Genomic DNA, 25,286 nt, shown 5'->3' with positions numbered 1-25,286 from the left:
TTATTATAAAGTGTAAAAGTTTGTGGTCGATAAGTAAACCACAAACTTTTTTACATTTTTAAATAGAATGTTTCTTATGGTCAAAAAGGCTGCATTTATGTATTCATCTCAAATCTAATATACAGATTCAGTGCTAAATTAAAGTGTTCAAAAGAACTGCATTTATTTGAAATAAAAATCTTTAGTAACTTTATAAATCTCTTTACTGCACTTTTGATATTCTTGCTGTATAGCAGTATTAAAGGAGGAGTTCACCTAAAACTGAAAATTCTGTCATTTACTCACCCTATATATTTTATAGAACAATATTTTGAAAAAACATCAGGAAAATCAGGGTGTTTTGGGTCACCATTGACTTCCATAGTATTTTTTTTCCCTACTATGGAAGACAATGGGGACCGAAAACAGCCTGGTTACCAACAAAATATCTTCAAAATATCTTCCTTTGTGTTCAGCAGAACAAAGAATTCATACATACTTGAGGATGAGTGAATGATTATAGTTCAAATCTATTACCATATTTGTTAACATTAACATATTAACTCAAGACTTGCTGATATAAAACATTTAATTTAACTTTATTGGGAATACTACTTGTGTACAATGTACATTGTTTTAATATTAAGCCTAAAATGTGTTTTAATTTTTGTATTGATGAGAATGGTATAATTTTTAATTTGTCTTTAAATGCAAGATATTTCATACTTCTTTCATACTACAAGATACATCTTAAGTATACTTGCAATAGTTCCATTTTAGCTTCAAATATACTTAAGTACATCTTTTGGTGGACTTGGAGACATCTCTCAGAGAATTATCCATCAAGACTAGATTGTTGTTCCTCAGCCAGAATCTGCGAGAGAAAAAGACTTACTTTAGTAATATTACCTCCATTAGAACAATTGGCACATAGATTAGAGGCACCACACTTTCAATACCATTTTCCTTGCAGTGTTTTAGTGGATGTTTACTTCGGGACTTATTTAATGGTCTATTTGGCGCATTGCTTTATTGCTTCTATTCATCATGTGCTTTGTTTTTGCAAACATTGCATAAATCAGTTTGGTAAGGATCTCTTTTGTGGCGCACACTTGGTGGCCAATTGCATTATCATGCGAAACATCCGAATTTACCGTTCTGTGTGCCGTCTAATAGCCAAAGGCGAAGTTAAAGTCTGTCAAAGATGTGGTGTCGCAGGCTTTCCCTTGGGCTTTCTGTATCAACAAATTCCACATTTCCATTACTGATGAGATTTGGGGCCGGAGCTCCAGTTATGAAAGTGAAACCACTCTAAAGAGACACTAAAACAACACAACGCTATTTGTGTGCCAAGTCAGCACATACCACATGCTCTCGACAGTCTCATATGCATGATGCAACTCAAGAAATGTGTGAGTTTTTAATGAGGAGAGGGTGAAAAAAAAGGTCTTCCTCAAAGCGTTCCAGAGTTTTATTTTGAGAAAGGAGTTCGAGCATGCCTGGAGATACGAGAGCAAATTAATTCTACTGTTTTTCTTTTTTTCTGTGTCACAGAGAAAGCCAATATAATTCTTTTTGAAATGCCCGTCTAACTTTCCTCTTCCGCTCAGTGCTAATAGAATAGTCATGCAGTCAATTTCTCCAAATCAGCTAAGCAATTCAGACATTTCTGTTGCTATGGATTTATCATTCAAACAGATCCAGGGCTTATTTAGAGTATGATCGTAGTGTGTCTGCATTTCAGATGCCATTTGACATTTTCGGACAAAAAGCGATAAAGTAAAGCTTTTTTTGAAATGCAAACTCCTTTTTGACAGTAATTAATATAGATCTCAATTGTGCACTCATTCACTTTTATTGTAAAGTCGGCCTGTCCAATATGTCGATAAGTGACACCGCAGCTCTGAATCGAAGAGGTCTGTTTTATGGGTGACGTTCAAACACTGGCACTAGTTTTAAATTTCCCCTAGACACTGATAAAGCTGACTCGGCTCACAATAAAAGCGCCATTCTAGCTGTCAGCTCCGGCAGGGAGAGCTGTGATTGGAGCGTGCTGTCCAAACTGTAGTTTATGAGCACCGGGATGAGAATATTGATCAATACTTCTGCGAGACTTGCTTTGCACATGGCACTTTTTCTCCCATCAGTCAATCACAGGCTTTTCTCAAATTGCTTTCCTTCTCTCACTCTGCTCTCTGCTCATGTCTCACAAACACACACACACACACACACATACAGGTTCAGTGCTATAGGCTTGATTCTTGCTATTCGATGATTATATACGGTGCTTCTTTCTGATACTAGTTTCCAATATTGGATATTTAATGGTCCTTCCACATTTCCCCTGTTTTAGATATGCAATGCCTGAATTCACTTGCAGGTTGATGTATTTGGATGTATTTTGTATTATTTTTCATTCATTTAGACAAAATGTTTTATTTGCAAGCTGCAATAACATTATCAAGAGATAAAATAATTATCGATAATAAAAAAACTTAGCAATAATTGTCACTAATTGATGATATCATGCTGTTGCCATACTACCTCTGCTGATTACATTAAGAATGAAACACATTTCTCTATTGCAAGTTTTCTAAAATGTTCTTTTTAAATATGCAAATGATACATTATCTAATTAAACTTGCATTCATTTGCATACTTTTACAGAGCAGAAATCTGAACACTGGATTGAGTCTGAAAAATAGCCACTGTCAACAGCTAGAAAAAAATGTCCTTTTCAGTTTTTTGGAATAAAAAGCTGTATAAAATAAGGCAAATTATATATGAATGAATCCCTCTGTTAAGAAAAACTTTAGAATATGCATATGCTTATATAAGTGTGGATTTCCGACTCCACTGCAAAAGAAAAACATCATTTTGAGAAAAAGGCCTTTAAAGACATACATTGCAATTGGAATGGATAAAGTGTGATAAAAACAATACCTAAAAGTGTATTTTGAATATTTTCTTTTTCACTATTTTGAAACAGCACTATGAAAAACCAGATAGCCTAAAATACCCTGTTTCATAATGTTTCAAGACTTTTTTCGTTTTTTCCATAGAAACCATACTGGCATGTCATTCATTTGACAGCGCTAAATCTGAAAGGAGCAGGTGGTCAGGGAAAGGTTTGGGTTTAGCCCAGCTTGGTCCTGACTGGAGTCTGAACTGATGTTCTTTCCAAGTCAGTATGTCGTGGCTAAAGTGCCCAGGCTAATTAACATGACAGTCTCATAAGCAGGAAGAGCATGTGGCAAAACTCCCAGATTATCTTCATCCATTCCAGACTTCTACTGTATGAGTGAAGAAATGTCTGGTGCTCTTCCGTTGCTCATAATTCATATTACGAAGAATAATGAAGACATGCCATTTGAAACTTGTTATTCTGTATGGTTCAGTGTTGATGTACTGATTTAGTGACCACATCGCTATGCCTTTAAAAGGTTTCAGACCCTGTTCACTAGGTCCCACTATTGCTATGGTAACAGTTAATGTGTTCCAAAGTGTCTCCCCTCCCCGTTATGCTGGTCTCATCAACACAAGGGAGGTGTTAGAGTCTAATTGGTTTGGCACCTCAAGTGGGGCTGATTTCAAAGGCAGGAAAACCTTTTCCCTCATTAATAGGATCTGTCATTGCATAAAAGAAAGAAAGGAAGGGTGGAAATCATGTTAATCACTACTCATTTTTGCTTTTCTGTGAAAAACAATACTGTACTTTTCACTCACAGTGATTGTAACGACAGTACTTTTCAGTACTTTTTTTATACAGTACATTCCGTCTGCCCTAACGAACACCGTTTGATGTGTAAAAACTCAAAACAGTTTGCAAAGAAGTGTAAAAGTCCATTATAATCTTTGTAATAACTTGAGCTCAGTAATGATGCCTGAATGTTTGATTCGCTCTGTCGCATTGCTATGACAGCCAATCTCGGATGAGGTTTCAGGTGCCTGGAAGAGTAAAACATTGTTGAAACTATCTGCAAATTATGCATTGTGCCTCTCTGTCTCTGTCAGGAGCTGTGGAGGTGAGAAAAGAAGGACTTGAGGCACAGATCAACCGACTGGCTGAGCTGATTGGACGTCTGGAGAATAAGGTAAGAGGTTCGTCTTCTAATACTGAGAGGTCAAGTGCTTCCTCCTGGGAACAGTCTTATAATAGCAAGAGGTCTAAATCCACATACCCTGTGCAAATGCAGTGTATTAAGACGTTGAAAATAAAGACATGGTTGATAATAAATAGAAAGATATAGCTTAGTTTCTGGTTTTATGACAAATGATAACATAATAGTACGTAGAAGTGTTTTTGTTTCAAATAAAAATTAAATATCACATAAGTAACACAAAAAGTATGTTTTAGAGGGTTTTATGCCATTATACTGGTCTGTAAATTGGCCTTGCTTGTTACTGCTTTATTGTAGCTATTATTCTTTTAAAACCTGATAGAATTTGATGCAACTTGATTTTATTAAATAATATGTCATTATAAACAAATATTATAGCAGTTGTTGTTTGATGGCCATGTGACCCTAGACAACAACACCAGTCATAAGGGTCATTGTGTCATCTGAAAGCTGAATTAATTTGCTTTCCATTGATGTATGGTTTGTTAGGATAGGACAATATTTGACAGAGATACAACTCTGATTAAAAAAGTAAATATTGAGAAATTTGAAAGTTGTCCAAATGAAGTGTTTAGCAATGCATATCACTAATCAAAAATTAGGTTTTGATATTTTTACAGTAAAAAATTTACAAAGCATTCACTTACATCTCAATGATTTTTTACATTGCACCCATACAATGTATTGTTGGCTATTGCTACAAATATACAAATTCTACTTATGACTGGTGTCACGCCATTTAAAAATAGGAAATTGCTACTTTTATTTAGCAATGATTCACTGATCAAAAGTGGCAGAAAAGGTATTTACAGTTTCACAGGAGATTTGTTTCAAATAAATGCTGTGCTTTTTAACTTTCTATTCATCAAGAAATCCTTAAAAAAGCATATCATGATTATCAGAAAAAAAATTAAGCAGCAGAATTGTGTACAGCAATAGTTATATGACATTGAAGACTGGAGGAATTGTCGCTGAAAATTCAGCTTTGCTCTCACAGGAACAAAATTATATTTTAAAATATATTAGAAAACAGTTATATTAAACTAAAAGATTGTGTTTTTATAAAAAAAATGCAGCCTTGGTGAGTATAAGAGACTTCTTTTTAGGAAATAGGACTTGAATATAGGAAGATGGGCATAGATTTTTGTTGGAATAAAAACACAGAGAGGGAACTTTGTTTCCTCATTTTATAAGTCCAATGGATGATTAGCAAATAAAGGCTTTGACACAACAAAGAACTAGCATTGACAAAAGCTGACTGTGATGTCGCCTCATGCTGTGTGCGTCTGGGCTAAAGTTGCACTTGAACATACCATGACGATCATAGACACCTACATTTTGTGGCTGTGTGAGAGGAAATGACTGTGTCAGCAAATGGCAATAGTCTATGTTCATCATTTAAAAAGAGAAAAAGAAAACTAGCGCTGTAGATATATATGCCATGTTGTTAATGAAAATCTGTGTGTATTGGAATGGCTCAACAATGACTCAGTGTTCGCTGAATGTCAGCTTTGTATGTCACGGCCTTAATACTCTGTTGTGCAGCTTTTCTGTACCTTCTGTACCTAAAATACACCTCTGTCATGTCTGTTACTGCTGCACTTACAGTACATCCACTTATGCACACACATGCACACTCTGATAATTACACACATTCATATGTAAAGCCCTGAGAGGAGATTCAGATTGCATTTAGCAAAGCCCATAATCTTTTCCTCCTATAGTTATTACTTTTGTTGCTCAGGAGTGCAGTGAAGAAGGGCAGGAATGATACGGTGAAACAAAGAAAGCAATTAAACAGACCTGTCAACCACAGTACTGCACTACTAGTTGATGACTGTTTTTACCATTATATCTTTTTCACTCAACATCCATGTAACTTTTCTTTTTTGGTTAACCATTATTTCACCATCTCTCTCTATTTCTCTTGGCCGTTTTATTATGTGTGTCTGATAGACATTGAGCACAGTGGACTAATAGAGTCCCCAGTTAATACTGGAGATTTTGGCAGGCAGGTTCTTATTGCTGGAGTTAAGAATAGCCAAACCAACCCAGCTGGTTTATTCCTCTCTCTTCTGACTCATTCTGGTGAATCCTGGTGAGACGGGATGAATTGGAGGATATCTGGGATATCACAGTTTCTACAAAATTAAGCAGCACGACTGTTGTTAAAATTTATAATAATAAGAAGAAATGTTTATTGAGCATCAATCAGCATATTAGAATAGAAGATTGTAGTTATGATGGTGAAAATTCAGCTTTGTCATCACAGTTGTAAATACAATTTAAAAAATATAGAAAAATGTGTTACTGTTTTTACTGTATTTTTGTTTAGGTAAGCATAAGAGACTTCTTTTAAAAACATAAAACAATCTTACCAGCTCCAAACCTCTGAATGATATAGAACAAATTAGTTTTTCCATATTTGCTGTTTAAAAATTGTTGATCTTTTATCTGATGGACTTTCACGCTTTACACAATAGTATATCAATCTGATTTATAATATAGTTTGAATAGAAATAATTGAGTATGTTTTTTGATGTAATGCTACGCCTACTTTGACCTAATGATAATAAAAAAGTATTTATATAAATATAAAACTATAATGAGGTGAACAACGCAATATTTTGAAATGTTTTTTTCTAACCACCCCTGCAAGCCATGCAACCTTTTGCAATTGCAATCGTCATAGTTTGGATTGCCTTTAAAGAAAGTCAGTGACAGTTTTTTACAGTTATCTTGTCAAACTCTACGTTCTGCACAGTCCACCGTGAGATCTGCCATTGTTGATCAATGCAACCAGAACCGCAGCACAGCTGGGTCTGAGCAGGATTTAACACACGCTCGTCTAAACATCCATCCTCAGAGCCTTCATTTTAATTGAAATGTCAAACATAGCACTGTACGTCTGTCCTGTCCCTTTGCTCGTTCTCACTGTCGCTTTAGAAGACAGAGCAGTTTGCCTTTGGTGACCCGCTTTGGCTTACAGCTGGATCAGTCATCAGAACGCTCTTGTTGTCTGCATAATGCGCCCCCACAGCTTTAGGAAACGCATCATTTCCTTTTCCATCCAGTTGTGGCACCCTGATAGCCTCCAATCACTGTGGAGACTAACGCTCAAGCCATTCCTGCAGTATTCATACTCAACAGTGCGGCGGTTGTCATTCTTGCTATTATTTTTGATGGATAACCCGCCATCACTTTTCTCAGTGAGAGAGACAGCTGCACAAATTTGTGGCATCATTACCGACCATTATGTACTCTGTCATTCCGGGATGGGAAAGAATATTCCACACTTTCCCTGTTCACTTATGGATGGACTGACAGAGGAGACCAGCGCCTCTCTTTTTATGAAGCACATAATGATTCATACATTGTGATGGTGTTAGCTTTTCAGAGTCACGGCTGCTGTAAATTCCTCATGAATTCATAAAGTCCTTATTTTTGGAATATAGTGTGAATATTTGAAATATATACAGTTCTTGTTCCCAGCATTTTTTTATTATCTGCATACATCATTACATCCCAGTGACAGTGCTGCTAGCCTGTACAGTACATGGAGGAAGCGAAATAATACTTGCAGGCTTGCTTTCACTCCTCAGATTCTTCATAGTAGAAAGCATGCCTTCAACTTTAGCTACCGTTATATGTTAATATGAAGTAATCGCGACAGCAAAAGGAGATCTGACGCTTATAGCAGAGGCAGCTCTTGAGTGGGGTCATTGAATCATTGAATCATGAATTGCACTGCTATTTCCCCTCTAAAACTGAGCCTACAACAAATTTGTACTGCAGGGTTATAAACCCTTATTTACAATATTATGTCAAGAGTGCTAAAAGAGACATCTTTTCTTTTTACAGGTATGGATGAACATTATGAAATTGCATTGTCACCAGCATTTTATTTTTTTATTAAAGCACATTAACAAAAAACATTGATGCTTATTCTTCGTCATCATTATAATTAAAAACTATGCAGTTAATAAGTTGTCAGCCTAAAACAGTACTCGTTGTGGGGCGTTTGGTCCGGAGAGCTGTGTGACTCATGTATCCATTTAATTTAACTTTACTCTAAAAACATGAACTTAGGCTACCTGAAAATACTTTTATCTTTAACGCGTTCGTTTATATCCAACATTTAGTGTTATACTGTTGGTCTTTAAATTAAATCTACTTTTGATAAATATTTTTATATTAACATGTAGTTTTTTAATATGTTTGAAAGTATATTATTTTGATTATTGATGATAGCAGGTTCTCTCTCTCTCTCTCTCTCTCTCTCTCTCTCTCTCTCTCGAATGGTTTTAAAAATCACCAAATAGTTATGAAATTGCCTGTGACAAGTACAGAGAGTCTCTTTCTCTTGCCCCCACCCATACACAATAATATTGTGTATCGGCGATCTTACAGACTGGCAATATGACAATATGAAAAATGACTGTATCACCCAACCCTACATTCCATTTATAAATTATATAAAATTTTGTTTATGTTTTTTTTTCATAGTCATGATAGCTACAATAACAAACATTTTGAAAAAAGTATCCATTTATCCAGAATTTTGCAGGTCTGTTTTGCACACAGACAGCTCTTAATCAATTCCAGTTTTTCAATTTTTTTCCAAATCCAGTTGATTCTGTAAAAAAAACATTAACATAAAAGTTTGACCACATTGAAACCGGGAACCGATCAAAATCAAAATCGATAAGCGGAATCAGAATTGAAATTGTAATCGATCAAATTCAAACGATACCTCACCCTATGTGTGACATGTGGTGGTACTCATGGCATAAGGACTGTTTTAACAATGTCCTTGTTAAATTCCTGGACCATGAATGTTTAATCAAAAATATGTTAATTTGTGTTCCAAAGATGAAGCTGGTCTTATGGGTCTGAAATTATACGAGAGTATTATGACAAAATTTTCATGTTAAATCCTCTATATTTAATAAACATCATGGCATATTTTATCACGTTCTACATGTAAAACCACCTGCCCCAAAGTCAGTATTCCTCTGTACATATTAATTTCTTCAAAATAGAAATATGCATATATAAATTCAAATAAAACTGGAGGACTGAAAAAAGAGGTTAATATACAGTACAACAGCCGTGTTTTGTAAACAATTTCAAATATTTATGAAAACATTTGAAAAAAGCCCTGATGAGTTCTGTATATACTTATTTGTACGTGATATGTCAATCATACAAATTGCAAATAAATTTGAGATTTCTACTAGTACCACCCAAAAAACTAAATGGTTACTGCATTTATTAGTCATGTGACTCTTTAATCTTTCATTATTGACCCACCTTGGTTGATTATACATGTTTACAATTTAAACATATTAATTAAAAAATGACTACCTGATAGATCATCTTTTTTAGCAAAATTGTTTTAGGTTCTTCCTTCCTTCCTTTTTCTTATTGTAAAGTCAGGCAGATGTGTTTAAGTGATTCATCTCTCATGAGCTCACCTGATTGAGTGTTCGCAGACAGACAGCAGCAGTGAAGGGCAGCTGAGGGGGACAGTCAATTCACTAGTGGCTTTTCTGTTCTGGTTTTTGTTGCAGACAGTTTGGTTTGACCTACATCAGCGACTAACAGACACTGATGGCACAACTAGCGCAGTAAGTACTAAAGCACGTCTTATACACCAAAGAGCATGATAAAAAATGCATAAAATCCTCAAAGAAAATGCATGACCAATACCACCTTTTCCCTTCATGTTAAAACACAAAAGCAGCATTATTGCGAAAAAGCTGTGAATAAACCCCTGTCAAATCAAGCTTGACTCTCTCCAGAGCGCCACATTCTGCTCCACACACCTGCAGCAGATCTGCCACCTGTTCCTCAGGATTTAACCACATTTCTTTCTCAATATGAAAGCACCAGCTCTCAGTATCACACTACACCTCGCCTGGCCACAAATCTGTCTCGTTCTGTGGACCAGCGATACACACCGCAGCGCATGATGGAAATGCACACAAATATCATAAGGCTTTGTTCGGGTTAAAGTGTGGGAGTGCTGGGATTTAATCTCTTGTAGAACTTTGTGATTTAAAAGTTTTAGATCTAATAAAGAAAAGATTGCCCTGTTTAAAAATAGAAAAAGTGCACCTGAGTTCAGTGTGTAACAGAGATCTTCGCTCAAATTGACTCCCATCTTATTGACATTGGAGGGATCAGGAGTAATTGAATCATTCCTTTTTATCCATTAATCCTTGTCAATTTCAGGACAAAATGGGGGTTGAGCAGGTTCCACCTGACAGCTTCGGCGTGTGCCTCTGTGTTTGTTGGTTAACACAAGCTTTATTTTGGGACCCGTAAGATATTTCTGGAATTAGTTCATCACACCTACAATAAGATCAGGGTTTCCTGCAGTGTTATCTGCTGTGAATATTACCCAGAGCAGAAAAGAGCCATTTAAAAACAATGACCGTGGCATTTCCAAGCTATTTCTTTGTTTACAAGTGATTACGGGTCTATTTGCGTGTAGTAAATTGCATGCATTTTGACATTTAGATGACAAGAGAACATTTTAAAGAAATTAGCCTAATTTTAATAACAAGAAACATTTTGGTATGAACTGTAATGCTGAGTGCATAAAAGAAAACAAGCAGGCAAAGGTAGATCTTATTTACAGTAATAGCGTATTTCTTCACGCCCTCATATATTTGAATATGTATGAATGCATATATTAGCATACGATTATCGCTACATAGGTTTTTGCTTTTCCTGTTGTAAATATTTAATAATAATGATCTACATGCAGGCTGTACACTTCACACATATATAAACGAAAGACGTCATATCTCTGATATGTTGCCACCTCCAAATATAAGGAAACAATGGCTTTTTGAAGTCTGTAAAAGAGGCTGAAAGAGGGGAGAGGTTTTATTTTCTCTTGAAGACATTTTATAGAGAGTGGACTAATGACTGATCAGTCCAACAGCTCAATGCATCTGTTAGCTCAGCAGTTTATACTTTACAGGCTGTGTTCACTGACTCTTACACCACCCGCAGTGCCTGTCTTGATTGGCCAGAAGGAATATAAATCAGCTGTCTGCTGAAAAAACCACAGAAGATAGACAGAAAGAGAAAGGGAGCGCTATCTGAAGGAGTTATACAACTACATATCTGAAAGCCATCTTTGCTCATTTAGAGGGAATTATCATGGGATGGACGCAGAGATGGAAGAGAGTGAGAGGCTCCGATTTATGCCTCTCAGTCTTTTTAACAAAGCAGCTCATTTTCAGAGATGCTAAAGTTCAAAAGGGGAGAAATTAAAACACGATTTAGTCAGTGTTACCAGTGAAAGGAAAAGTGGGGGTAGAAAGATGCCAATCAGAAAGAAATGGGACGGTATTCCCTAGTTTCCATGGTAACGGTGAAATTTCTCAAACCCTTTGAGGTTTCTACCATTTTTTATGGACTCGTATAGTACCTGAGATATTCTCCTCGCTTACATGGTAGGAAATTGTGCACATAAAATACTCTCTCCTCTCTTAGTGTGTGTGTGTGTGTGTGTGTGTGTGTGTTTCACAGTCTGATGCATAATGCAGAAGTGGAGCAGTTCAACTCCACATGGGGGTCTTTAGGGTTCATTAGTTTAGGTTCCCTTCTGAGCTAAAGAGAAGCACACACACACACACACGTACATATATATCACACACAAAGCACGTTCACCACATCAGGGATGGTTAATTCCACATGAGCACAAATGAGAGACATTGCAATACACCCAAGAAATATTGCTAAAGGAAATTATAACAGGCTACAATCAGAGCGAGAGATTTAAGGATTCTAATAATACAATATCCCACTGAGCCCAAAGCCTCTTAACAGTTACACTATGGGTCACATTTGCTTCATCTACAGAGCTTTGTTTTATCACTTTATTCCACTGCACTGAGTCTGAATGAAGCACCCTTGCTGTTCAAACAAACACTGAAGACTAATGAAAGACATTAGTGCAATCGGTCGCATTGCAGCTCGTTCAGATCAGCCACATGTCGAAATGCAAAGTAAATTGGATTCCAAATCCTTGTGCGCTCTTCTAATTATTCGTACGTACCCATCAGATCAGGCCTCCAGTGGAGAAGAATGGGAAAACACAACGATACTTATTGAGTTTTGTGTAGGTTGGGTAATGTAGTGTTTCTGATTGCATTCTGGCTAGTGTTGGGTGGCATAGTGCTCTTGATTAAGTTCAGGGTTTATTACCTGGCTTCTGCTCTTTTATTGCCCTCGCCTTCAGGGAATGGGACGGCTGTCAAATCAAAGAGCCTAATGGTTTTCGCTTGGGTTTTGTCTTTCCCACCTGCTGGGGGACAGCACATGCTCTATTAAAGACGTGACACCTTAGTTATAGCATTCACTACATTAAAACTACACCCCGGTTTCTACAAAAACATACCCTTTCTTCAATATTTAATGGCTGTAAAGTTTTGATTTGTGTTTAGGTGAGGTTATTTGGCTGTAATATGACATGAAAGTTATAGGCACACCTAGACAGAAACTAAATACTTTTTCTTTAGGAAAAATCTAAATAATTCTGCAAAGTTCAACAGATGTAGTAGCCCTGCTTATAGGATAAGATACACAACTGTTCAGAAGTTTGGGGATGCTCAGCAAGGCTGCATTTATTTGATAAAAACACAGTAATATTGTGAAATATTATTAACATTTAAAATAACTATTTTAAGCAGTAATTACTCCAGTTTTCAGTGTCACATGATTCTACAGAAATCTTTATAATATGCCATTTTTTTCAGTGTTTATGTTTCTGGTTATTTTTGCATAAACCATGATACTTTTTTCGGGATTCTTTGATTAATAGTTTAAAAGCACAGCCTTTATTTTAAATATAAAATTGTATAAAATAATGTAAAAAATGACTATTTGTTGAATAAAAGTATTCCTTTCTTTCCTTCTGACCCCAGACATTTGAACTGTGGTGTATTACATTATTTTAAGTTAAAATGACTTTCGTATAGGTATCTTAAACATTTATAATTTTCATTTCAACATATAAAGCCAAATGTTAATCAATGTGTCAGGCTCCTCGGGGTGCTCTGCATTGTGGAACTAGTCTGCCAAGCAATTATTACATTTAAACCTATAATTTCTTAGCCTGTTGCAGGGTAATATCAGTTATTTAATAAAATCTCTCAGACTTAATAAAATTGGTTCAAGATGACAGCACCAGTTTAGAAAGAAGTGGGAGGCCTGAGTGACATGTTACATGAGAGGTGCAATTATATGAAATAGACAAGTCAGAAGCGATTCAGTTTCATTTCCGTTAAGTTCTGTATACTTCTAGAAACTGTTTGTTGCAAAGGCCAGTTTTAAAGCCAGTACTGTACTTTATTTGGTAGCCAACCACACTCCCACAATTCTACATAATTTAGATTACACTGGGAATTAATTAGTTACTTAGGCGACAGTCCAAAAGAGTAGCTGTATTGATTTTACAGGCTGATATGTATTATATTTATTTTCATTCTCCTAAAGGAATAGCCATATGTAGATCTTGCATAACCTTCGGCTGCAATATAGATAATGACTCTCTTATTAAATGAGGGTCAAAGCTTTTACGTCAGTTTTAACTTGCTTTTATTAAAGAGGGTTAGACTTATTCATAACATGATTTCTTGAACACTTGCGCTGTGATTTGAGTCACTAAATATGTCTTATTTATTTTTTTATTTTGCCTAAAGAGAATAGTAAGTGAATGTTACATCAAGACAAATGTTAATAATATTCAGTGTCCATAAACTTTGCATGCATTTTAATCACAAGACATTGCCATTATCCCCACAGACTCAGTTTTCATTATGTATTCAGACTACTGGAAACTAATCTGCCTTTGTCTCTTTCCCTTTCTTCAGTCTCTCTACTTGATCCGTCAGGAGATGAAAGTTTCCCAGAAGCAGCTGGGAGACTTCTGTGAGGCCCTGAAACAATACCTGAAGAATGTGTCTGCGCAGAGAGACTGTTTCCAGTAAGTTCATGTGTTTGTCTTAAGCTTGACCTTCCAGTGAGTACTTTTCTCATTCCCTCTTTATGTCTCAGTGCATCAAATTAAATTTAACCATAGAGGTATGTAAGTCCAAAACTATTTGGTGCTTTGGTGCTATTTGGTGAGGTCGAGTTTTTTTCATTCTGCAGAGAAAATGGTATATATTCCACTGTATATAAGTCAAAGCTAATTTTAGGCGCAAGCACAACACAACCACACTTGATAGAAACTGCTTTACGGTAAAAATGTATTCAGAAAAGAAAAACAAATATTTCATAGATTGACAGGTATGTCAAAATGTCTGTTGCAGGACACCGCTAAGCATTAGAGAATAAACCTGCTGTGATTCTCTTAGAAATGTGTGTGTCTCAACATTGTGTATTTATCCCTGATATGTTGAAATACGACACTGTAGCGTTTTGCCTCCTGTAGATAAAGATGGCAGGCAAGCAGAGGGGAGTGTTGTTATTCTAGTTCATGAATAAATGATAGAACTGGCTAAACAATTGCTGTTTTTCTCTGCAGTATTAATACACAGTGTCTACAAGATCAAAAAGTAGTTCTGAACTGTTTTAAAATGAGTAGGTTATCCAGTTGTCATCCATTCAAAAGGGCCCTTAAGATATATTTCATTTGATTTTTAAGAAATTAATACTTTCATTTTTCACTAAATATGCAATAAACTGATCAAGGGCTTAAATTTAAAAAAAAGTTTGTTTCCATAGAAGGGAAAAAAAAAAACATTTAACAATAATTTAAAGAAATGTTAATCGAGCACAAAATTTGTTTGCCACCATAGACCTTTTTCTAAAAATATTAAAACTAGTCTTGCTGACCTCAAACGTTTAAGCAGTAGTTACTTCATTTTGAAATTTTTGGTCAGGCTGAGTGCATTTTATGAGCCCCATAGGATGAAAAATTAATGTAAGAGCAGTGAGTAAAATAGGTCCTTTGTAGTGTTTCTCAAGGAAGCTCCCTGAGTCTGTTCTCTGAGAGAGGGCTTTGTGTGGCAGCATTTTGTACTGCCGTCATCATTCACATCAGACTAGTGAATAATTGATCAGTGAGAACATCTGCAAGCTTCTGCAAAGACCCAATTGCTGCTGAACTGTCATCTCTGTAGCCTCCCTTTTATCTGCCTCTTTCTTTCAACTTCCCTCTTCTCTATTACTCTATTATCATGTTCTGTTTGTGAAATATTTAGACTTTCCTTTTTTATGAGGATGCTTGAGTGATTGAAATTCTGTTTCATTTTTTACAGCCTCTCATTTCATTCAAACAAACTCTTATAACTCAATAACACCAAGCCACTGACTGGCTTGCAATACAATAATAATGCACCTGTACAGTTAAAGTCAAAACTTAACACACATTCTATGAAAGATTTATGCAAATAGCTCATATTTAGTCTGCATTCTGGTATGTAACTCCTCAAAATCATTCTTGTCCTATATTTGTTCTTATTGAATATCTTGTTTCTATCCTAAATATATGGAACTACAGATGCAAAATGGGTAGCATAACACAATTAATATTGACTTTAAGCAACTACAGCTGCTGGAGAAATGACCTGGCAGATTCTCTAACATGTAGGCGACCAAAGATTGAGTAAAGCTTTGAATCATTTCCCCATCCAGAAAACACTAAAAAAGCTACTAGCTGCAGTTTTGCTGCCTCTAATGAAAGTTGGAGAAGCATGTGGGGATTGTCTGAACTGGCTGATGTTTAGACTTCTGTTGATTTATTGAGCTAATGCTAATCATTGCTACAGCAGCAGCCCTTAAGGCAATAAAAAAGCAGAGCAGAAATTGTGAGGAGACACTGCCATCAAGTGGAGGGTCATATAGTACATGGAATTATTGACTTTTGTCCTTCTGTTCATCTCTGTCCAGTGTGACGGCTGTAAGGCTGCCTGACGGCCTTTCCTTTGTGGTGTATGAGTTCTGGGATGGAGAGGAGGAATGGAAGAGGTAAAGTAAAACACCTTTTTTCCTGCGTTGTGACTAGAACGTAGTCTTGAAAAAATCTAGTTTGCTAGTTGTCTTCTTCACATCTGTTTAATTATTACCTGTCCATTCAGCAAGATTTTAAGAGATTTTGGTTCAGAGGATTTGCTGATTAGTTCTGTAGTTGTCTTCTTTTTTCCATTTAATTTAAGTTTCACTTTCTTGCTGTTCATCTGGTGAGATTATGCATCACTTCCGGCCGTAGCCACAACCTTGATTTAGGGTTCATTTCTCTAAATTCTGCTCATCATGATTGCTATTAGCACCTGAATTATATTGAGATGAAATATGAAAAGAAACTTTTACTTTGACGCTCTGTACATTTTCATTCAAATGCAAAATGCGTTATATGTATAGTTTCAATTGGCACTTATTGGTACCTGGTTCAAATCACATTGGCCTTTATTTTTTATCTTTTGGTTGCAACTACACTTTTTTAACTCGTGGGTTTTTAGTCATTAGTAGCAAGTAACATGAAGGTGATTAAACAATGACAATTAAGCTCACAAAGATTTAAGGTGCAGTCACATCTACAGTTTTTTTAATACAATAACTGAGCTTTATTATATACTTGTTAAACTAATTTATTTTTTTATTATTATTATGTTCAAAATCCACTTTTAAAAACAATATGATAAATTAACAATATATTATTGCATCCGATGGCTAATTTGTTTTCTAACCTTCTCTGCTTCTCTCCCAGGCACCTTCAGACTGCAGCGTGCAAGGCTTTCCAGCATGTGAAAGTGGATACTCTGTGCCAGCCCGAGGCTGTGTCCACTGTCGCTGTGCCTGGTGCGTTCCACTGCTGCCAGCCGAAAGGGCTGCTTTGGGCATTGGTGCCAAACCAGCCTTTGATGCTACTTTTCTGTGTCTTGTGTAGTCTGCGGGGTGATGTCCTTACATTTCACAGCCATTATGTATTCCTACCTGCCCTACAGGATTATTCTCATTTTCAAACATGCCCATCCTCTGACAGTCTCTGCATCAATACCTTTTGAAGTTCAAACTCTCTCAAGTTAATTTCAGCTGTAAGTCAGGAGACAGCTTGTGCAAAATGTACTACGTAAATATCCTGCAGAGTCGTAAACAGGAGGGGTCTATAACGCAATCTCTCGTTCTCTTTATTCACTCCAAATATATGCTGTATGTGTGTTATATAATACACAGTACACACAGCGTATTTTTGATGCAATAATCCTGATTTATTGTTTGACAGTGCTAAAAATATATATATATATATATATATATATATATATATATATGTGTGTGTGTGTGTGTGTGTGTGTGTATATACATGTGTGTGTGTGTTTGTGTGTGTTAATAATTACTTTTACGTATTTCATTCATTCAGCATTGCCTATTGCAATGCAAGCAATACGTCACTTTTTTTTTTTTTACTTACTTTAATCTCCATCACATATTCCAATACTCCACAGCATAATAAAATCACTTCATCTCATTCACTCTTTGGATGTGAAGTGATATCAACAGCCTTGTGGTGCCTTTTTACCACAACAGAAACTATTTGTCTAATGTCGGCTGACATATTTGTCTAAGCTTAAAAGCACAAAGTTGAGGCATTAAACATCTGTTGTTAACTCTTGTTTCTCTTTAATAATGACACTGACTCTGTCTCTCTCTTTGTAGCCGCCTGGTGCAGCTTGAACAGAGACTGAGAAGCGAGCCGGTCTGCGGGTGGAACGTTCCCGCCTTATGCCTGAATACCTTCTCTTCTTCTTCTCTTCCTCCCTCTCTATCCATCTGTCACAGACCCTGCTATCTTAACTACCCCCCTTTCTCTCTGCGCTCTCCCCACTCTGTCTCCTCCTCTTTTGTAATTACTTGTTTACACAGTATCCATTTGATATTGAGCCAAATGTAGTGTCGGCTACAGACGCCAGGCACAGTACAGTTTCCCTCTTCACCCTCCACTGCAACATACAGAAACAACATTAAAAACCCCCAGAGCGTTTGGGAACCTCACCTGGTTGATTCACGTTCACATTTGAAATATCAACTTACGTAAACGGCCTCTTCTAACTAATTGAGGCTGATTAATATTTCATCCCAATTCAAACAGGCATCCGCTGCTTTGCAAACAGTTCCCTGCGGTACAACTTCTGAGAAGACAAAAACTGTGCAGCAAAGTATTTCTACAGCCGTCCATGGACAATAGCATTTCCGTAAAGGTCATTTGATACTAGTTACAGGTTGGTGTTATACGTGCTTTGAACTGTATCTTCATGACACATTTGTGTAACACACTGAACCATGTAGAGAGACTGGTACTTTTGTCAAAACATGATGCATTCTGCCAGTCAAAGGGCCTTCATTTAAAACACACCAAATAAACATCTGGTCCAAAAGCACAATGTACCTGAAGTATAGCTGAAATGCTTATGTAAATGAGATTCGCTGATAGACACGAGAGAATATCCTGAGTAATTATATAGAATATTTTATGTTGATCATTTTTGAAAGATAATATATGGATCTAGAAAAGCGCATAGTTAGAGCGTGGCATTAAATTATTATTCCATCAGTTTTATTGCTTCTCTATAATTGAACATTCGGCATCAAATCACGTCATTTCTCAGGACAAGCAAAAAGGGTTTTCAAAGTAGGTCAGACTTCGACGTCTCGCATTTGTTGATCAGTAACTCGAAGGCTGTGTGAATTTCTGGTTGGCTCAATGTGTAAACAACTCAAAACCGACATGGCCCAAACTGCAGCGTTCCTTTCCGTTCGCTTTCCCACCAATCCTGCCTTCTGTTTGGTTTGTTTACCCCTCACAGTGAGTGCATGTTACAAATGAATGTCCAGTAAATTATTTGCCGTAGAATTTAGCTATGCTACTTTAAATGGATTTTGTGCATTTCTTATTTTCTTTTATATTACTCCGGGAACGGACAACAAAACAAAACTCTATATATACAAAATGAATAAACCTTACTATACGAGCAGTCACTTTTAATGGCATTGTTTGATGAAATACTACTTCTTATACCCATGTATGTTTCCGTATACTGGCTTTCTCTCTTATAAGTGAGTGTAGAGATTTATTGCAGGGATGCAAAGTATTATATTCGTCTGAAATTTGTTAAAAATCTAGATTATGTAGAGTGCTGCTATTCAATAAAGTACTGAAAAAGGTGTGTTGTTGCATTTTTTTTTTTTTTTGTCATTGGGTGGCAAATTGAGATGAATGAATGTGAATGAATGAATGAATGAAGTGAACGTGACATGGTAGAAATATTCAGAGACAATTTATATAAAAATGTTTTTATTCATTTACAAATTCATTTCGTACAAAAGTGTTTCCAATGAAATCTAAAGAATAGTCTAAATATAAACAGTTTCAACTCTTTTTCTAATTTCATATACTATATTCTTTAAAGGCAAATTTTTTTATTTCTCATCCACTCATGTCTTTCCAAACCCTTAAGACCTTCATTCATCTTCAAGACAACAATTAAGATATTTTTGATATAATCCGAGAGCTTTCTGACCCTGCATAGACAGCAATGCAACTACCACGTTCAAGACCCAGAAAGGTGGTTAAGACATTGTTAAAATAATCCATGTGACATTAGTAGTTCAACTTTAATTTTATGAAGCTACAAGGATACATGCTGAAGACTGACATGATGGAGAAGAATTTGTTGTATAAAGTTGTTCTTTTTGTATTCTCATAGATCGATAAAATACATTTTGAATGACTGACATCACATGGACTATTTTAACAATGTCCTCACCACCTTTCTGGGGCTTGAACGTGTCAGTTGTGTAACTGTCTGTTGAGGGTCAGGACGCTCTCTGATTTCATTAAAGTATCTTAATTTGTGTTCTGAAGATGAATAAAGGTATTGCTGTTTTGGAACAACATCAGGCTGAACAATTAATGACAGCACTTTAATTTTTGGGGGTAAACCATCCCTTTAATTATAATTGAGGGTCATTAAGGGCCATTAAAATGGTCAAACAATGCGTGGCAAAATATAAATAGTTCGGACATATAGTTTCATGACATGTTTGTCTGAGGTATTTCACACAAAGCCGGTTGTACAAGTGTACAACAATCTCCATTTTCCATACATGCAGCGTCTAAAATTATGCCAAACCATAGAATTAAGTATCATGGTGTTAAATTTCACTTAGGAGTTGCATGATCGCAATAGAAGTGCTCTGGCCAAAAATATAGGTACCACAGAAAAGTGTAATCATTCCCCATGTGATCAGAAGATATCTTGAGGAAAAATGCACAAAAATGAAAGGTTATTGTACATAATAATGTAATAAAACAAGCATGAATTCCATTAAACATACAAGATACAAAAGAACTACAATATTAATAGTCCACTTCACTCACCTTATTGTAAGACAAATTGACTCTGACTGCACCACAAATATTAGGCAAAGTCCTTCAGTAAAAATAATACAAAATACATACATCATGCTTCAAAGAAAGGCAATAAAAGCACATTACATTTCACTGCACAGTGTTGTGAGTATCAAGCTGAAACCATTATTCTTATTTAGACCTGTCAAATAATTAGAATTTTTTTTTTCATAAATCAGAATGCAAATTTAAAACCTTTACTAATGTCAGTATTAATTTTTCAGTTAATAAATGATGACGTATGTCCATGAACCGAGTATTAATTTCAACACACATCATGTGGCCTTGTAAAATACATTAACAGAAGACAGGAACAATTACCTGGAAATATAAAGATGAAGAAAGCACTAACTCCTCCAACAACACCGATCACTTTGCTGATGTCTGGAACAAACACTGCGATGAGAAGAGTGACTGTGACCCAGGTTGTGGTCAAGGCAACACGGGTCCGGCTCTCGTAAGACCCCGTCACTGCTGTGTGCTTGCGTCGTCGCCGCAGCAGCGGGTCCTGAATCACAGATCTACACACCTGTCACTTCATCTCTACAGTGTACGTGCAAGAAACTATTCTCCTAATAGCCATAAGACAAAGTTTGCTGCATACCTTCCAAGCAAGACAATAATGGGGTAGATGGTGATGATTGAGATTCCAAACAGCAGCCTGGCAATAATCATGATCACATCACCTCCACTGTACGACATCAGAATATCAGGAGTTATGTTCTTCCCAAAGGTCAGGTACCCAAAGACTCCTACAACACAGTCCTTGTTAACAGCTCAGCTCATCAATGCTCATTAGTAAACAGATAGTTCATACTTTATTTTGACAGATATTCTATCGACTAAAGTAACTTTTTAATTTGCAGCTACTTATCAACTAACTCTCTTTAGAGTATTAGTAGACTGTAAGTGTAGGTTTAGTGTTAGTAGACAAAGTACTTTGTTTCAGACACACTTGATAGGCTTACTAAACCAAAAGTACTTGTTTAATCTTTTTCACATTTGAAAAAACATTTAAAACCTGAAACATTTTTAATTTTATATGTCGCTTTTAAGCAGACAGTCTAATAATATTGCTAGCTGACATGTAGTTAATGAAATGTCTAAAGAGAACTATCAAAATAAAGTCTTGCCAACAAATATATGTCTACTCAACTATTACACTCTCCATAATAAAAAAGTGATCTAGTGTAAGCTAAGAGGACTGATGTCAGTATATATAAAACTCAAAAGTTTCAATGAAACCCTAAACCTTTAAATCTGGCGCAGCAACCAGTTCAGTAGATCATAAGAAATTAGAATTGTCAGAAATATAGTATGATATATAGCTAGCAAAATCGCTTAACATTATGAGATTCAAGACCACTTACAGGGTCAGAGACTTTTTTTCCTCTCTCTATTAGATTCACTTAAGCGCTCAGTTACTTTAAAGAGGATTCAGATGTGTGTGTATAAAAACTTTAGTGCAGAGGATTGCAGCTGGTAATTTGTTTATGTGTTTGAAAGTCTCTAATGCTCACATGCATTATTTGATAAAAAATATAGTAAAAACTGCAATATTGAGAAACAATAATTAAAGGCTGCAATCCGTAACTTTTTATGTTCAAAATGTACAAAATCTATATAATATGCTAGTACATCATGAATCCATTTCACAAACCATTCACTACGCTACACCTTTAATAAGTGTTTATATTCTGACTATTTAGACTGGTTCAGGTAGGTACTGCTGCGGAGTAGCTCAGTACCACTCAATACCTGCAAGATTCACCATAGTCATAAACAGAAGTTTCTCCGGCTGTTCTTGTGCAGATCTTTTTATTAACCGCTAGAACACAAACTCTTTCACTCAAAAAAAACTGTATGAATATATATTCACACAAATATATGTGTGTGTTTGTGTGTGTGTGTGTGTGTGTGTGTGTGTGCAAATTAAAATAGCTGTTAAAAATGCTTTGTAATTTTCTGTATTCACAACATAATTTTTACAATGTACATGACACACGATTCCTTATGAAGTTTCTGTAAGTACATTGTAATTACTGACCAGTGAGGGAGTAGATGATGAGGCAGATGAACATGGACACCACAGAGATAAAGACCCAGTGAGACAACTTCCTGTTCTCCATACTACTGTAGACAGCAACGCAGGCCTCGTGGCACTAAAACAGACACCATATCAGCACAAGCAGAGCTGTGTTCAAACATCTGATCTCCAGCACACTTTGCCTACACCAAAAAAAAGCTTTTCCTGTAATAACTAACTTTCCGCACTAGCCCATTTCTCACTGATTCCCCTGCTGCACGGCTCTTTTCATATCTCCATTTCCCTCTTCTCTCCATTCCCTCCTTGTAATCAATCAGCCTCAGGCAGCGGACACAGAGTAATTCAGCGCTCCTCTGCTTTACCCATGGACTTTTATTACATTTTTGACACCCCCCCCCTTTAACAAATAAAACCCACCTCAAAGATGCACTATTTTTCACGCTTTGCATCTGACCTGACCTTAAATATTAAAGCGTGAGCAAAAGCAAATAGGCTTCCCTTCATTTGTGGAGCGGAGTGATGATACTCAAGTGAAAGAATTTTTCTTACATTTCCAAATAAACGCATGAAAACTCACCTGAAAGCCAAAGCAAATAGTCGGGAGGACGCTGAACATCGAAGCCCATGAGCTTATACTGCATAATAATAGAAATAATGATATTTAAGCAGGTGGATTCACAAATAAAAGTTCTGTAACCTTCCTTTTTCAGTTAAATGAGACAATTACATTATTTCAACTGCATTCTTTCAGCACGACAATAGGTTTTGCTTAGGCACAGAAAAAGAAAAGATGAAAGCTTTAAACAATTTGCAACTAAATTTGAAATCTCTGTCACTCCACACTCACCCACTGCTGTAAAGAGGCGACAGATTGATCTCATGGACGGGCCTCATGTGGAATTTCACAATGATGGCTACAGTGAGATACGTGGCAGCAAAAGTGCCTAGAACGCTGAGCAAAAATAAATATCAAAGACTATTGATGAGAAAATAAATGCTGCTGACATTAAACAAATTATCTTGATGATGTGTTGGGAAGAAAGCTTTGCTTATTAGTCAGAGGAGAGTCATTTTAAAGCTATTCAAAATGCTGTGCACTGCCGTGGCAATTGACCATAAAAGTCCTAATGAAAAACAGAAGCAGTAACAGCGCTTCATAAAATTCATGAAAGCACAATCACAAGTCTTTTTTCTCGCTTCCTCTGCAGCTCTTTCCACTTAAAGGGACTTAGCACAGTTTTGAAAAATCAAATCCAAAAAAACATTTTGAAATAAATAATAATTTGTGAACTAATAGTTTGTGTAAAAATCATTCACTCACAAATGGGACATCATCGTGACTTGTGAGTAATTATCATTGCCTAGCTGATGTTACATCTTGAGCAGAACATAACTTTGCCATCTTAACTGAACCAGGGTTATTTATATAGTATTTATATATTATTACAGTAATTAGCAATATTTAAAATCAGCTTTTATTTTTATATTTTCATTCATTTATACATTTTAATTCATTTTAGCAAAATTGCTAAAGGTTTCAGTTTTAGTTAACAATAAAAACACTGTTCTGATCATCATAGTGAAGACAATAAACAAAACAAACCACAAAACTGGAATACAGTTCCTCACCTGGTATACTTCTGTATGCTGATTTCCTTTGGGACAGAGAGAGGGAAAATGAAGAAGAGGCAGAGAAGAAACAGGGCAAATCTCTGGTCGGTGTACCAGTTGTACGGCATCTCTGATTCTGGCAATCCTGTGATTAACTCATATATAGAGACACACACTGGGAAAATGAATGGAGATGGATCAATGTAATGGATGATGACTACTTAGAAAAAGACACAATATGAGCAGTTGGTAATAAAAATCTCCCATTAACGACTTAACATTCCTTACATTTCTGAAGCTGGTCGGCCACGATGACGAGAAAAGCAACAGATATGAAGAAGAGGTTGAAGACATAGCATATTTCACAGAGGTTGCCTATGGCAGGACCGCACACATCTCTGACCACAGCCTGATAGGTGTTTTGTCCACTGACTGAAGAAGAATAACCCAGGATGACAAGTCCGCTGATCAGGAACACAAGAGAAATCTATGTAAGACAGAAATATATCATAGATCATATAATAACATTAACGTTATGCACACTGAATCGCTCTCCCAAATGATTATTGAACTCAATGAAAAGATCATTCGTTTAGTGCGCACAAGATCGATATGGTAGAACAAACCAGGTTAACTAAGCCGTAAAATCCTAAAACAATCAGTGTTTCATTGTACTTGCCATTTCTACGATGACAGCAGAGTGAATTCCTCCAGCTTTCTCAAACGCCCAGGGAAAGATGAGAAGCCCTGCACCCAGTGCGGACTTCAGCATGATGAAAACGGCCCTAAGGAGCCCAACTTTGGCCCGTTTGTGTCCAGAGAGGGCTTTATTAAAAAGCTGATGCTTTCTTTCACCAGCTCCTCCATGTTCGTCCCGGTTTGGATCTCTCTCTGAGCGAGCTCGAACTTTAGATCAGGTGAATGAGGGGTGGGAGTGTGGCGATTCAGGCCAATCAAACAAACGCTCTTCCACGATTTGGAGAAACAAACACAATTTGATTCGTCGGTAATTTAATGTTTCGAGAAGAACGGCACTTTAAAATAGCTCGACGCCAACACTGATCAATTAATATTTCACTGATAATGCGGTTCACAA

General features: G+C 36.3%; 2 protein-coding genes across 3 annotated transcripts in view; one reads left to right on the top strand and one right to left on the bottom strand.

Annotated features, from left to right (window-relative positions):
• Window positions 1–19,288, top strand: part of necab2 (N-terminal EF-hand calcium binding protein 2) — a 70,418-nt gene extending 51,130 nt beyond the window's left edge. Inside the window, exons 8-13 of one of the 2 annotated variants that reach the window (XM_043264020.1) lie at window positions 3,994–4,073; window positions 9,674–9,730; window positions 13,994–14,106; window positions 16,017–16,094; window positions 16,834–16,925; window positions 17,781–19,288. In XM_043264020.1, the coding sequence (XP_043119955.1) occupies window positions 3,994–4,073; window positions 9,674–9,730; window positions 13,994–14,106; window positions 16,017–16,094; window positions 16,834–16,925; window positions 17,781–17,809 (449 nt within the window). In that variant the 3' untranslated portion in view covers window positions 17,810–19,288. The remainder of the gene's footprint in view (window positions 1–3,993; window positions 4,074–9,673; window positions 9,731–13,993; window positions 14,107–16,016; window positions 16,095–16,833; window positions 16,926–17,780) is intronic. The other variant, XM_043264021.1, reaches the window with a different exon arrangement.
• Window positions 19,289–19,946: 658 nt separating this feature from the next.
• On the bottom strand, window positions 19,947–25,111 carry slc38a8a (solute carrier family 38 member 8a). Its single transcript, XM_043265029.1, is given in 11 exon segments — window positions 19,947–20,379; window positions 20,503–20,554; window positions 20,854–21,053; window positions 21,137–21,284; window positions 22,580–22,694; window positions 23,157–23,214; window positions 23,427–23,531; window positions 24,209–24,365; window positions 24,479–24,677; window positions 24,870–24,973; window positions 24,976–25,111. Coding segments are annotated over 11 exon segments (1,323 nt in total). The 5' UTR covers window positions 25,058–25,111; the 3' UTR covers window positions 19,947–20,276.
• Between the last annotated feature and the right edge of the window lie 175 nt (window positions 25,112–25,286).

This window comes from Puntigrus tetrazona, chromosome 18 (assembly GCF_018831695.1).
Source record: "Puntigrus tetrazona isolate hp1 chromosome 18, ASM1883169v1, whole genome shotgun sequence".
NCBI classification, from domain to species: Eukaryota; Metazoa; Chordata; class Actinopteri; order Cypriniformes; family Cyprinidae; genus Puntigrus; species Puntigrus tetrazona.
This window is presented reverse-complemented; position numbering and strand designations above follow the sequence as displayed.